The sequence below is a fragment of the Neoarius graeffei genome, chromosome 28, assembly GCF_027579695.1.
Source record: "Neoarius graeffei isolate fNeoGra1 chromosome 28, fNeoGra1.pri, whole genome shotgun sequence".
Taxonomy (NCBI): Eukaryota; Metazoa; Chordata; class Actinopteri; order Siluriformes; family Ariidae; genus Neoarius; species Neoarius graeffei.
In genome coordinates, this window is record NC_083596.1 from 45,928,190 (window position 1) to 45,942,781 (window position 14,592).

The 14,592-nt window shown below is 43.1% G+C and overlaps 1 protein-coding gene across 1 annotated transcript in view; it reads left to right on the plus strand.

Moving 5' to 3' along the window:
- Positions 1-2,273: 2,273 nt before the first annotated feature.
- The window catches only part of mink1 (misshapen-like kinase 1), a 96,367-nt gene continuing 84,048 nt past the window's right edge, over positions 2,274-14,592 (plus strand). The window contains 1 exon segment of the mRNA XM_060912441.1: positions 2,274-3,187. Within this exon segment, the coding sequence (XP_060768424.1) occupies positions 3,131-3,187 (57 nt within the window). The 5' untranslated portion in view covers positions 2,274-3,130.

Consider the following 14,592-nt stretch of genomic DNA (forward strand, 5'->3'; position numbering starts at 1 on the left):
CCTCCACGAAATCATGGTGTGCCAATCGCTGTTGATGGAGAATGTGTGCTCTGTGTGAGGCTTACGGTGAGTTCGACGAACCTGGAACCACATGGGAATGGTGTGGATTTCATGCCAATTACGAGAAATACATGCTAATTTCGGCATTTTTAAAGAAGAAAGTCAAGACATTAGGTTTCATGCAGCAGAGTTTATTTAATCAACATTTCGGGGTTTTTTTTGTTTTTTTAACTTTTGGTAGCGGGCGGCACGGTGGTGTAGTGGTTAGCGCTGTCGCCTCACAGCAAGAAGGTCGGGGTTCGAGCCCCGTGGCCGGCGATGGCCTTTCTGTGCGGAGTTTGCGTGTTCTCCCCGTGTCCGCGTGGGTTTCCTCCGGGTGCTCCGGTTTCCCCCACAGTCCAAAGACATGCAGGTTAGGTTAACTGGTGACTCTAAATTGAGCGTAGGTGTGAATGTGAGTGTGAATGGTTGTCTGTGTCTATGTGTCAGCCCTGTGATGACCTGGCGACTTGTCCAGGGTGTACCCCACCTTTCGCCCGTAGTCAGCTGGGCAAGGCAAGTTTATTTATATAGCACATTTCATACACAATGGCAGTTCAATGTGCTTTACAGAAGTAAAAACAAAAACAGTAAACAACAGAGAAATAAAATTACATAAAATAATTTTATTTTTATTCTAAAACAATTAATTAAAAGAATTAAAAGAAAATAATAAGAATTAAACAATAGTAGAAATAAAAAATAATAAAATGAAGTAGAAATAAGAGGAGAAAAAAAAGAAACCAGCAGAATAGAATAAAGAATAAAATAGAATAAAGTTAAAATTAAAGTAAATTAAAACATGCAGAGAAAGTAAAGATTATAAAAAAAGAAGACAATATTAATTATTTAACAGAAAGCATCTGAAAACAGCTTGGTCTTTAACCTAGATTTAAAACTGCCAACAGCAGGAGCATATTTAATGTCCTCTGGCAGTTGGTTCCATAGCTGTACTGCATAGTAGCTAAAAGCTGCTTCACCACACTTTGTTTTAACAACTGGTTTTAATAGTAAATTTTGCTGCTGCGATCTGGTAGATCTGATTGGGTTAGGCCGCTGCAACATATCAGAGAGGTAATTGGGCCCTGTACCATTTAGAGATTTATACACCAGCAGCAATGCTTTAAAGTCAATTCTGTAGCTTACTGGAAGCCAGTGAAGGGACCTTAGAATTGGAGTAATGTGCTCTGTTCTTTTTGTTCGTGTGAGAACCCTCGCCGCTGCATTTTGAACCAGCTGAAGTCGTTTGATGGTCTTTTTTGGCAGGCCTGTGAAAAGGCCATTGCAGTAATCAACCCTACTAGAGATGAAGGCATGTATTAGTTTTTCCAGATCATGTTTTGACACAAGTCCTCTTAGTCAGCTGGGAGAGGCTCCAGCTTGCCTGCGACCCTGTAGAACAGGATAAAGCGGCTACAGATGATGAGATGTATTTCACCTGACGTCACAGGGTCACGTGACGCCCCGGTGTCCGCCATTTTGGACGGCAAGCTAGCTAATGTCAACAACAGTAGCTGGTATGTTACTGTAGCAATGTTTACGTTCAGTCATTTGGATGACTGTTAAAACCTTTCAGTCTCAAGTTTTTCCTTTACTGGATTTACTAGTTTACTGAGCCAGCCAGCCCTGGAGTGCTAGCTAGCCGGCCAGCGAGCCCCGGAGCGCGCTCAGTAAACTAGTAAATACAGTAAAGGAAAAACTTATAACGGGCCATGTCTCAACAGACTAAGAAGTTATTTCAATGACATTTAATAACATTTTGTTTATCCTGAGGACCGAAAGTAAATGAAAATGTGAACAAATCTTAGCTGTCGGTGAACAATCCTGGTGGAAGCAGGTAAACGTCGTTCTCTAAGCCTGCTAACCTCAATTTTTGCAAATCCCTCTCCCTCTGCTCGCCCTGTAAATGCCCTACGTCGCTGGATAGTGAAGGTGTTTTCTGCATCTCGCTCCTTTTTCTTTTATGTTTTTCGTTTGTCGCCTTCCTCACATTCAAACTGATTCGAGCTGTGACGTCCAAAATGGCAGCATCACATGACTTGGTCACGTGAGTGAAATACCTCAATACACACTGAATCTGTTATGGTGTGTGTTCGGAGTCGACTCTGAATTGTTCCAAAGCCTGGAATCAGTGAATCGACTCATTCTGAGATTGACTCCCAATCCTGGCGCGCGCCCCCCCTCCTCTCTCTCTCTCTCTCTCTGACGGAAGGAGAGAAAGTTTGTGAGTGCGGCGGCGGATTATTCCTCACACACACACCGCTGCTGCTGCTTTTCCGCGACGGTTCTGATTCGATATGTGTGTTTTTTTGGTAGTTAATCCACTTGTACGAGCTGCGGGACGACGGGAATGACCGCGACGAGCCTGTAATGAGATTAGAAAGACTGTGTTTTGCTTTTTTTCCGGTGTGTGGGAAGCTGTGGCGTGATTAGACGACGCTGATGCGGAGAGAGAGAGAGAGAGAGAGAGAGACACTGACAGACACTGACTGACTGACCTGATGTTTATTAGCTTAGCTTAGTTTAGCTTAGCTAGCCTGCGACTTAACTTCTCTCGTGGACGTTCAGTCGGCACGGCGAAAAACAAACAACAACAAGTTTTTTTTGTTTTTTTTTCCGTAACCCACCCGTGAGCAGTATGGTGAGCCGACGGGAGCCCGGTTTGGGGAATGCGCTCGGTAGTATCGGTCACCCCGGAGCTGTGAGTCGGCACGAGCGGCGTCTCGAGCTCCAGGCGCGCTGCGACGCAGTCTGAGGGATTAGCCACAGTGCTAACGGCTTCACACGGTCTGCAGCAGGCCTGTGGAGAAACAGCGCTTCATTATTATTATTATTATTATTTTCTTTCAACAATTAATTTTCTCTCTCTCTCTCTCTCTCACACACACCCCTCTGCCCTTTTCACTAGCCTCCCAGGTTAATCCCGCTCAGCTCGCCCACTCGAGTCTCTCACATTTATTAGCAGCCGCGGACTCTAATGGGACCTGCTGGGAAGTTTTTCTGAGGCGCAGGATTTTTTATTTTTTTTTCCTCACGGTTTGGACATAAACACGGTTTCTCTGGCGCGGCCTCTGACTCAACTTGGGCGAAAATGTCGGAAAACGCGCCGACACGGAGTCTGGATGAGATCGACCTGGCGGCGCTGAGGGTGAGGGACACTTGTGTGTAATCCATGTTGTTGTTGTTGTGATGAATGTCCACATTCCAGTGTAATCACGGCCCTGATCGGAGAGACGCTGCTGAGGTACTGATCCAGCTTTGCTGCCTCCATAATGAAACCTGTTTGCTGTGGTTTGTTGATCTGTATCTTTGTGCTGCTGGTGAGGTTTGTCTTGTTTTTGTTATGATCAGGCCTGTGTCCTTGTTTCGGTAGGCCTGGGCATTTGTGCACTGGTGCTTCCTGATGAGTAGCTCTGTGCTTTATGAGCTTCCATGTGCACTTGATTGGTTATGAACAGATATGAGTACTCCATGATGATCTTGTTTGGTTACAAACAGATATGGTGCTCTTCCATGAGCATTTGTTTGGTTATGAACAGATATGAGTAGTCCATGATGTTCTTGTTTTTGGTTATGAACAGATATGGTGCTCTTCCATGATGCTCTTCCATGAGCACGTTTGGTTACGAACAGATATGAGTACTCCATGATGTTCTTGTTTGGTTACGAACAGATATGATGCTCTGACATGAGCACGTTTGGTTATGAACAGATATGAGTACTCCATGATGTTCTTGTTTGGTTATGAACAGATATGAGTACTCCATGATGTTCTTGTTTGGTTACGAACAGATATGATGCTCTGACATGAGCACTTGTTTGGCTATGAACAGATACGAGTACTCCATGATGTTCTTGTTTGGTTATGAACAGATATGATGCTCTTCCATGAGCATTTGTTTGGTTATGAACAGACATGAATACTCATGATGCTCTTCCATGAGCACTTGTTTGGTTATGAACAGATATGATGCTCTTCCATGAGCACTTGTTTGGTTATGAACAGATATGATGCTCTTTCATGAGCACTTGTTTGGTTACGAACAGATATGAGTACTCCATGATGTTCTTGTTTGGTTACGAACAGATATGATGCTCTTTCATGAGCACTTGTTTGGTTACGAACAGATATGAGTACTCCATGATGTTCTTGTTTGGTTACGAACAGATATGATGCTCTTCCATGAGCATGTTTGGTTACGAACAGATATGATGCTCTTCCATGAGCACTTGTTTGGTTATGAACAGATATGAACACTCATGGTGGTCTTCCATGAGCACGTTTGGTTACGAACAGATATGAGTACTCCATGATGCTCTTCCATGATGCTCTTGTTTGGTTACGAACAGATATGATGCTCTTCCATGAGCACTTGTTTGGTTATGAACAGATGTGAACACTCATGGTGCTCTTCCATGAGCATGTTTGGTTACGAACAGATATGAGTACTCTATGATGCTCTTCCATGATGCTCTTGTTTGGTTACAAATAGATATGATGCTCTGCCATGAGCACTTGTTTGGTTACGAACAGATATGATGCTCTTTCATGAGCACTTGTTTGGTTATGAACAGATATGAACACTCATGGTGCTCTTCCATGAGCACGTTTGGTTACAGACAGATATGAGTACTCCATGATGCTCTTCCATGATGCTCTTGTTTGGTTACGAACAGACATGAACACTCGTGATGCTCTTCCCTGAGCACTTGAGCTTCAGCCATGGACAGGCGCGTGGACAGCGCTTGGGTTTTGCCATGTTCTTCCCTGTGTTATGATCATGATCATCCCAACACGCTTGTCAGTAGTGCTAGAGGCTTTGTGTGACCATGTTAAGAACCTAGGTGTTGGTCCATTGGATCAGTGTTCGGACCGTTCAGTTTAGCAGAATGGTCCACAGCAGGTCTGTTTTCACATTGTTTAAATCCTGCTGCTATTGCAGCATCAAGTGTTTCAGCTTCCAAAATGCTCCACCCGTCAGTCGAGTGTGATCTGTAAGAGCACAAACCGAAGGGCTTTTCTCCCTTGTGTTTACTGTGAGCATGCTGCGTAATGCCACACACTCGTTTTGATTTTGTGTGTGTGGGGACAAGTCATGAGTGTTCATGGAGCCTGACTGGTTGTAATTTTTTCCTGATGAGTGCACCATGGCTATAACTGAAACGCCTGACCTATTTAACTGACTGGCTGGTCGTCCATCTGCTTGTGTTTAGTGTGTGTGTGTGTGTGTGTGTGTGGTTATTGTCTATTAGAGATGCACCAGTCTGACACTGGAAATTTGTTACAGGTTCTCGACTGGTTTACTGTGAGGATGTCGGCATCAGATATTGAAAGCCTCAATATCGCTATCATATCAAAAATGGAATGCGAGCAATGCATCCCTGTAACCCTTAATTCTGTATAGTCTGTCTGTCTGTCTGTCAATTTGTATTTTCTCCCTTTCTTTTCGTTGTGTTTCTCCCAGGATAGAATGATACACACACACACGCACAGCTGTTGTCTGAACGAGGGATAGGCTTACAGCAGAAGGAGTGGTGCCACTGAATGTGTGTTTAGTGTAATCATATCACGTTAAGCTCTGTTGTTAAACACAGGGAATTCCCTTGGAAATCCGACTCGTCCACAGCAGGCCTCTTATTGTCATAACGTGGCCCAAATCCTAAAATGATGGTTTTCCAGTGGCCCAAAAGCCTCACAAGTTTAACATTTTTTTGTTGTTGTTGTTTGTTTTGTGTTGCTTTAACAGTTTTCACACCCAATATATTGACCGGACAATTTCAGGAAGTGTAATGCTTTCTGTGGACACGGGATCCAGGGATAAATAATTAATTGATTTAAGCACACTAATGTGAAGCTGGAGAAACGATTCAGACTTGTCTTGGACTTTAGTCTGCCCTGATTTGATCTTTGGTCATGACTGAAAAAACAATTTTTGAAGAGCCACCAAAATATCTAGCTTATTGGGAAAACTGGCAATTATAATTCAAGCCAAAAATCTGCCTGGTTTCAGATAACTTTCTCTGGATTTGCAAGTTTGTCATTTCCATTTTGAACATGGATGTGTTATTGACTAATTCTGTTATAAACCACAGTTTCACACAAATTTGTGGCGTAAGTGTTGGGTTATAGGTCTCATCATATCATGTGATGCTTAAAATAATTTTTACAGTTTCTAAAGCTGCTACTGCTCTGGATTGGATCATGAACCAGTCATTGACACTTTATCAACCAGAAATGCATTTCAATTTAAAGTCCATGCATCTATTGGCCTGCTTAAAACACATTTTGTGCGTTTTATTCCATGTTGTTCAAAGGGAAGTGTGATGCAGTATGCACTCAATGAATGCAAAGTAGTAAGGAAAAGTTTGTACACCTGTATGTTCTCGTTGAATTCTCTTTCCTGTTGTTATAACCTCCTGTTTTCTGGGAATGCTTTCCACTAAATTTTAGGGCGTGGCTGTATGGATTTGTGCTCATTCAGCTGCAAGAGCATTAGCGAGTTTGGGCTAGAAGGCTTGGGGTGCAGTGGCATTCTGGTTCATCCCAAAGTGGTTGAAATAGGGGCTCTGTGCAGAACACTTGAGTCTTTTCACTTTAACATTGGCAAACCGTGTCTTCATGGAGCTTGCTTTGTGCACAGGGGCATTGTCATATGGAACCAGTTTGGGCTGCTTAGTTTCAGTGAAGGGGAGTTATAACACTGTAGCGTGCAAAGGCATTCTGTACAATTGTGCTTCCACCTTTGTGGCAACAGTTTGGGGAAGAACCACATATTGGTGTGGTGGTCAGGGATGCACAAACTTGGCACTTCAGTGTAATTACAAGTTAATTTGCTATTTCAAGTTTGCAGTTTGTGCATCTTGAGAAACCGTTTAATCAGGAATAGTTCATTCTTCACTTTGAATAGACCCAGGAAAACATTTAGTTCTCCTAGTATTATGCTATGGATGATGATGCAATAATATTTTGCATCCTCATGCTTGCATGAATTAAAATATCTATCCGTCGATAGATGTTTAAGGAAAATAGTTTGAGCTAAGAGCACAAATGCAATTAATTCAAGAATTAGGACGAACAGTGTAGTAACCGCACATGGACATGTATTGATTCTAACTTATGGACATTTGAAGAAAGGACAAATCCAGGATCAGGTCAAGAACTGATAACAATCCAGTAATAACTCAGTAATCCACCGAAGTGAAGAAAGAAGTGAACCCTGATGTTTGCTCAGTTATCAGAAAAACAGTCTTACCTACAGTGACCGAAACCTCAGTGTGAGTTAGCTGTAGGTCCAGTTGATATAAAGGAACAAAAGGCCAAAACTCATACCACGCAAATTTTCAGTCTTTATTTCTCTTTTAACACTGGAGTTGGAGAAGAAGTGGTCAAGGATCTTAGCTGATTCATGAATCATCTTCAACTTCATACAAACACCTTGTTTTACTCGTATGATCACACAAAGAAGACTGAGATCATCTGAACCTTCATGAACACATGACCTGAAAACACAGTGCTACTGAGACTGACATAAAGAGCCTTCAGCAGTTTGTTTTGTTCGTCAACAATGGAAACTTTTGTTTTTCTGGGTCATGGTAGGGATTTATATAAAAACTGAAAGGACTGAAACTCTTTGGAAAACCACCTACATGTTTTGACCCAGACTCCATGGTTACTATCAGTGAGAACTGAAGTGAAACAGCAGGAATTTGGCTGTTCAACTTTGACTGGAAGGTTGTGTGTTCAAATCTCAGGATTAACTGAAAGTCACTCTTGGACCGTTGAGCTGTTTTGGACGAAAGCACCTTGAGACAAAACTAAACCTGGACGATATGACACACGGATTATGATTTTCAAAGACCTTTCTCTGATACATGATATGCATCACAAACTTCCTGCAAAATTTTGAAGTGTGATTTTTAAATCGGACCTGCTGCTTCTAGTCAATTTGTAATTTAAAACATTACAAATTAATAATAAAGATTTCAGAAAAGTATGTTGTGACAACATGTCACAATTTTTCGGTATTATATATTATCGTCATATCTCCCAGCCCTACCTGGGGAAAATAATCAATAAAATAATTATCGATAAATATTACTATTTTATTGGTTCTGAAGACTGAGAGTTTGTGCTCTGAACGTTCAGCTAAAATGAACACTCCGTATGAAATGCATATCTTGTCCTGTTCACCCAAATTCATTAATTAGTTGGTTGGTTGGTAAGCACTCACCAGTATGCCAAAGCAGCAGTCTTCTCTTTTCTCCGGCAAAAAAAAAAAGTCACGTGCTAATCGACATGTCAGTCTGGAACGTGTGATGACTGCGTACGTATTTTAAACACTGATATTTAACTGGCAACCCTAAGGCCAAGTTTACATTAGACCGTATCTGTCTCGTTTTCTTCGCGGATGCACTGTCCGTTTACGTTAAAACACCGGGAAACGGGAATCCGCCAGGGTTCACGTATTCAATCCAGATCGTGTCTGGTCCGGTGCTGTGTAAACATTGAGAATACGCGGATACGCTGTGCTGAGCTCTAGCCGGCGTCGTCATTGGACAACGTCACTGTGACATCCACCTTCCTGATTCGCTGGCGTTGGTCATGTGACGCGACTGCTGAAAAACGGCGCGGACTTCCGCCTTGTATCACCTTTCATTAAAGAGTATAAAAGTATGAAAATACTGCAAATACTGATGCAAATACTGCCCATTGTGTAGTTATGATTGTCTTTAGGCTTGCCATCCTTCCACTTGCAAGTGGTAAGTGACGCGCATGCCCGATATGCACTGGGACATATCACACACACAGCGGCTCAGTCCCGAATCACTGCTCGTGCGCTTCACTCGCGCGCTCTGTGAGCTGCGCAGGGCCAGAGTGCGCACCCTCCAGAGGGCACTCGCTGTTCAGGGCGGAGTGATTTGGAGCGCAGGATGCCTGCGGAACCGAGCGTATCCGTGTATTGGCGTTGCTGTGTGCACGCGAATCGTGTATTGGCGTTGCTATGTGCACGCTAATCGTTTTAAAAACGTTAATCTGATGATCCGCTGATACGGTCTAATGTAAACCCCACCTAAAAGTCCCACTCCTTCCTTCATCTGGCACGTTGTCCCACTTGAAAAATACACAAGGCTTGTGAGAGAGCACACCGTCATGCCCCCTAACGATCACCGATCGCTGGTATCGTCTATCGTCGGCTACAGGGACACTGAGGAAGGAAAAGAAAGGGGCGTGGCCAGACATCCAACTTGATAGCCATCACTATCTCCCATGAGTAGATAGCAGGAATCTTGACGCTGCCATCAGTCATCCAAAGCCGAAAATGCACTAATATGGCGTCCTAGCTGACAATGTTTGTTTTGAACCCATTAATGAGAAATAAAATCGATCAGTTTAGGAGCAGCGGACAAGTACGCAGTGAATGTCAGCTAACTATTTATTAGGCCACCAAACATTTTGGGCTGGAAATGGTCACAAATGTCAGATAGACGTGTTCAAGGAATTCAAAGGAGAACTGAAGTCATTTTAAAACTTGCTTTATTTCTTAATTAACGTGTTTATTCAATTATGTTTTCGGTTTTATTAACCTTGTATCGTGACTCGTATTGGCATATTATATTACACTTATCAGCCTTTTCGGTTTTTAGCTGTGTTGAATGTAGTTCGTATGGTCCACGGCAGGTGTCGCTTATCCACGCGATCTTCACGAGACTTGTGCGAGACTTCAAACATGAAGTGTCAGCGCCGCCATTTTGAAAACTGTTTACACAGCGGCCAGATTGCCATATCATTCCAATTTAGATTAATTTTGAGATTTGCCAGCTTCATCAATGATGGCGTGTTAGTCCTGCGCTCTGTGGCGCGTGCACCTGAAGTCGCACCTCGGGCTGCGCGTGAGCCGAGTGGACAAGGCGCACCTGAGCTCAATTAAGGAACTATGTTTGCGTGTTTTAAGGACCGTGCTGATGCATTTGCATCTTGGAAGTATTACGATACGCGTTACCGAGCCTTTCTACCCGTTGTCTTGATTTCCTGTTTCACGATCCTTGTGCCTGTTTCTTGTCCTTACTTAGCCTTTGATGTACTGTTTGCGCCTTGACTGACTCTTCTGCCTGTATTCTCGTTTTTGATCTAGCCTGCTGTTTTGGATTGCTTGCCTGTGTATGTGTGTGTGTATGTGTGTGTGTGTATATATATATATATATATATATATATATATATAAAAATATATATAAATATATAAATATAAAATTATTCTGCACATACATCCTCCTCCCTCACGTACGTGACCTGGAGATTATTCCATACGACTTCGAACCAACTGAGAAGAGTTGGAAAGATGACAGGATAAGGACTCGTCCGTCATGCTGGTATTTACATCATTACTGTCGCACAATTAAAACGTGCCAGATCAGGCGGCTGGTGGGTTTTCAAAATGATAAATACATGCATGCATTTTTGTGATAAATACAAATTATACTGAGCGCATTCCCCACATAATCCTCACTAAGGTTTCGGACAGCACTACAAAATGGCGTCCCCACTATGTAGTGCCCTATATAGTGAGTAGGGAGCGATTTTGGACGCGGAAAACTTCCGACTTGATTACGTCAGCATTCGAAGGAGGGCACACGTGTCTTTTGACAACGTTGGCAGATGTTGGTCACTTTGATTTCCGCTTTACGTTTTACTTCCATCCTACAAAGTCTCGCACAGGTCTCAGCGAATCTCGTTTACAGCCATTGCTTTGACATATGGACTGATGTATTACAGAGCATATTTCAAACACTTATAACTTGCTATAGCAGTGACAAAATAGCTATCAAAAATGCATTCCTGTATTTCAGGCTTTCGTCTAAACCGGGGAACAGGGGTGCTGCGCCCTCTTAAGGCCTCTGCATGCTCTTGCGACAAGGCTTTCGCAGATAGCTTTTCGCAGACAGTTGTAATTTATCGTTGAGCGGGGAGTAATAGGCGTGCGCGATGTTATTCACCGCCACAACGCAAGGGGGCGCGAAGTTGCGAAATCGCTAGGAGTAGTTGGTGGGTGTGGTTAATGGAGTGTTTATCCTCCGGTTACTTATAATGACTAGAACTGGAGTCGTATAGATGTACGTACTTCCTCACTTCCTCGATCAACCGCTCTTCGTGCTGCTCCATCTTCGCTCGTGTTTTTAAAAATGGCGGTCGTGAAAACAAACCAAACCGGGAAAGTAGGGAAGCAGAAGTGCGTGTACAGCGGATGTAGAGTGGACCAATCAGAGCCCTCTTGTCTGCGAGGCTATCTGTGGTGGTCACAATTTTTGGGAGGTGCGCGCAGAGTGTCTGCAAGGGGGGGGGCTTCGCAGACGCCATCTGCGAGGACTGGGTTGTCAGCATAAATTGGCCTTTACTCTCGGCATGCGCCCCCTTACCGAAATGCCAATTGAACCCCAAGTCACACTTAGGCCATGCACTTGTATGCTACTGCACAACATGCAATCTTTCTCAAAACGATCTTTTTTCCGTGAAAACATCCCAGCAACACCACGTGACAATGTGTCTGATCATCAAATACGTTATAATTATTCAGACTATTCCAATCATAGTAGATACACCGCCAGACGGTGCAAAAACAATCCGAATTGGCGTTTTCCAGACTGAGGCGCCATGTTGTTTAATTGTTTACTTGTCGCGGCTGCTCTCGCGAGATTTGACATGGGTTACATACAAGGTCAGCTGACTTGTAGAGCGAGATTTCTCGAGACTGAATGACCTTTCACCCACCGGCGCGGGAGCTTTTGACAGAAGTAGTTCGCGAGTTGTTTTTGTTGACACTTGGGCATTTAAAGCTGTCATCCCGCGGCACGAAACGGAAGAAAGCCAAAGACTGTCCGGGGCAGAAGAAGATTACTTCTTTCTTTTTCAATGTTGGCAAACAATTTGTTACAATTTCCCTCTCAGATAGCCTCAGAATGTCCCATTATAGCCTCAATTTTTCAAAGGCTTCGCACAGCAGAGGGGGGGACGGACCCCCCCCCCCCCCCCCCCCCCCCCCCCCCCCCGCACGCCCCCGGTCGCTTCGCTCTCTCACCATGGTGAGCGCCCTCATAGTAAATTTTTCTAGAAAAACCCCTGTATTTAATAAAATAAGAAATAGAATTTTGATGATAAATTTGCCTTCAGTTCTCCTTTAAGCAGCAGATCAACAGTGACGATGCCGGCTGTGTAGAACCATTTATTAAATTTGAACAAATGTTTAGCTAAAACAACACGGATGCAGGCCTCAGTGTTAACGTTTGACACCTTAAATGGCCTCAGATTTTTTGCCCCATTTGAATTTCCTTTTGTCCTAAAATTTTGTGGTATTTCGGCAAGTTTTCAAGTACACGGTTCAAGGCAATACTGTTATGTTTTCTGGGGTATAATTGAGTTATTTAAACAAAAGTACTTTTTTTTTTTTTTTTTTTTAAACATTTATGCAACAGAAGAACAAGACAAGCCCTGAAAACATGAAACATAAATCAATATGTATATAAGAGTTACGTATGGTACAAGTACGCAGTACGTCTTTTTATATAGAGTTTAGGACACAAAACACTTTGTTTTGCCTAACAATGACTAGCAATATTGCAAAGATGAATTATAAAACTAAAAACATTATAAAACAGGGGTCTGTACTGCAGTACTGTCTTATTCAGTTTGCCATTGCATTTAGGAGGAAATTAAACAACCTGTCCTCATCTTCACGTGCATGATGGGCTAATATCAAATGGTAAATGGGGTAAGATGGATTTATCTATGGGATAATTCACTATGTAAATGATATATATTTACTGTAGAGGGCGTGTTTACTATTTGAGACACAAAAGCATGTCTTTCCGTTCAGTGAATGTACTTGCCACTAGCTTTTATTATTACAAGAATGATTATAGTTACTGTGTGACTACAGCTACATCTGGAATGTGCTGATTTTTAGCGTTTGTAATTATTGTACCAGCAGCTATTAGATAAAATTAAATCTTACAACATGAAAGTCTAGGGCAGGGGTCTTCAATCCTATCCACAAAGGGCCAGTGTGGCTGCAGGCTTTCATTCCAACCAAGCAGGAGCTACACCTGATTTCACTTGTTTAATCATTTCACCCTCGTCTCCAGTCAACAATCAAGTGAGCCTCCAATTTGGCTGTAATGAAAGCCTGCAGCTACACCGGCCCTTTGCGGATAGGATTGAAGACCCCTGGTCTAGAGAAAGATATTCAGGGCTGTGAAAAATCCACGGAATTTGGCCGGCAAAAATATATAATTTTAGTAAATCATCTAATTTTGCAATAAAAAATTGGGGGTGGGGTGGGGTTGTTGTCTACCGACCGCTAGTAGTCTCGTACAGCAAGTGTCACTGAGCCGGCGAGTCTGGGAAAGAGCCTAGACCCCGAAGCCGTTTGTTTTCAGGATAATGGCTGTCTGATGAAATTATTGGCTGGCTAGCTGACTCAGCCAAAACCTTAATGGCTGCTGCAGCCACCAAAATGTTTATGGCTACAAATGGCTGATACTGGACGTCACTGTGTGGCATATATCCGGGCGAACGGATCAAACAAATGGGGGGAATAAATAGCAAATTACCACAGGTCCCCTGGTCTCTTACTTCATTGTAAATATAAATCTAGCAAGATTGTAGTTCAATGCTAATAATAAGCTAATCTGGATTGTTCGAGGAAGGCATCTAGCTATCTACTCTCACTAGCAATGACCAGTGAAGGACTGGCAGCTATCTTACTATGATGAAAGTAGAGTGGTGGAGTACTTTTTTCTTATCAATCTCGAAGTATGTGAAACAAACAAACAAAAAATACCTTTACACTTTCCCTCAGCAGCGGCAAAAAATGCAGCCATCTCGTCGATATCGGAGTCGATTGATGCTCTGGGTGGGTTCCCGGGTTCCCCAGTGTATCGTGGTAACGGTGTGAGGGGCGGGAAGCCAGACAGGTAGTCACAACGGCAAGCTTGTGGTGGCTCTCTGTGCTGTGATATCAGTTCTAAATCTCTACAGTGTATGCCTATACGTCTCTATTGTGTTACTACTAGTGTGTACAGTTGATCATGTTTGTGTCACTTTTCTTGTAGCTCATGATGTGGATAAACCCATTATTTGATGTACACAATTCTTAGTGGCTCAGCCAAATTTTATTAGATAGCGGCTCAAATTGGCTTACAAAATTATTGGCTGGCGGCGGCTCAAATTCTAAATGGCGGTTTTAGCGGCGCCTGGCGGCGGCTTCGGGGTCTAAAAGAGCCTACCGCAAATTGTTTTATCTGTAACGACATCGTAATTTTTTTGGTATATTTTTTCTTTTGCGACAATGACAGACCAGTTTACGGCATTTGTGCCATACTTACAAACCACAGCGCGAATCTTGTGTCCTTTTCGTTTTACCATTGTGCTCTTTCAGGGTATTCTCTAGAAAAATTTAGTATGAGGGCGCTCACCATGGCGAGGGAGCGAAGCGGGGGGGGGGATGGTGCCGGTTGTCCCCCCCCACCGTGCAAAGCCTTTTGAAAAATGCTTCAATGGGA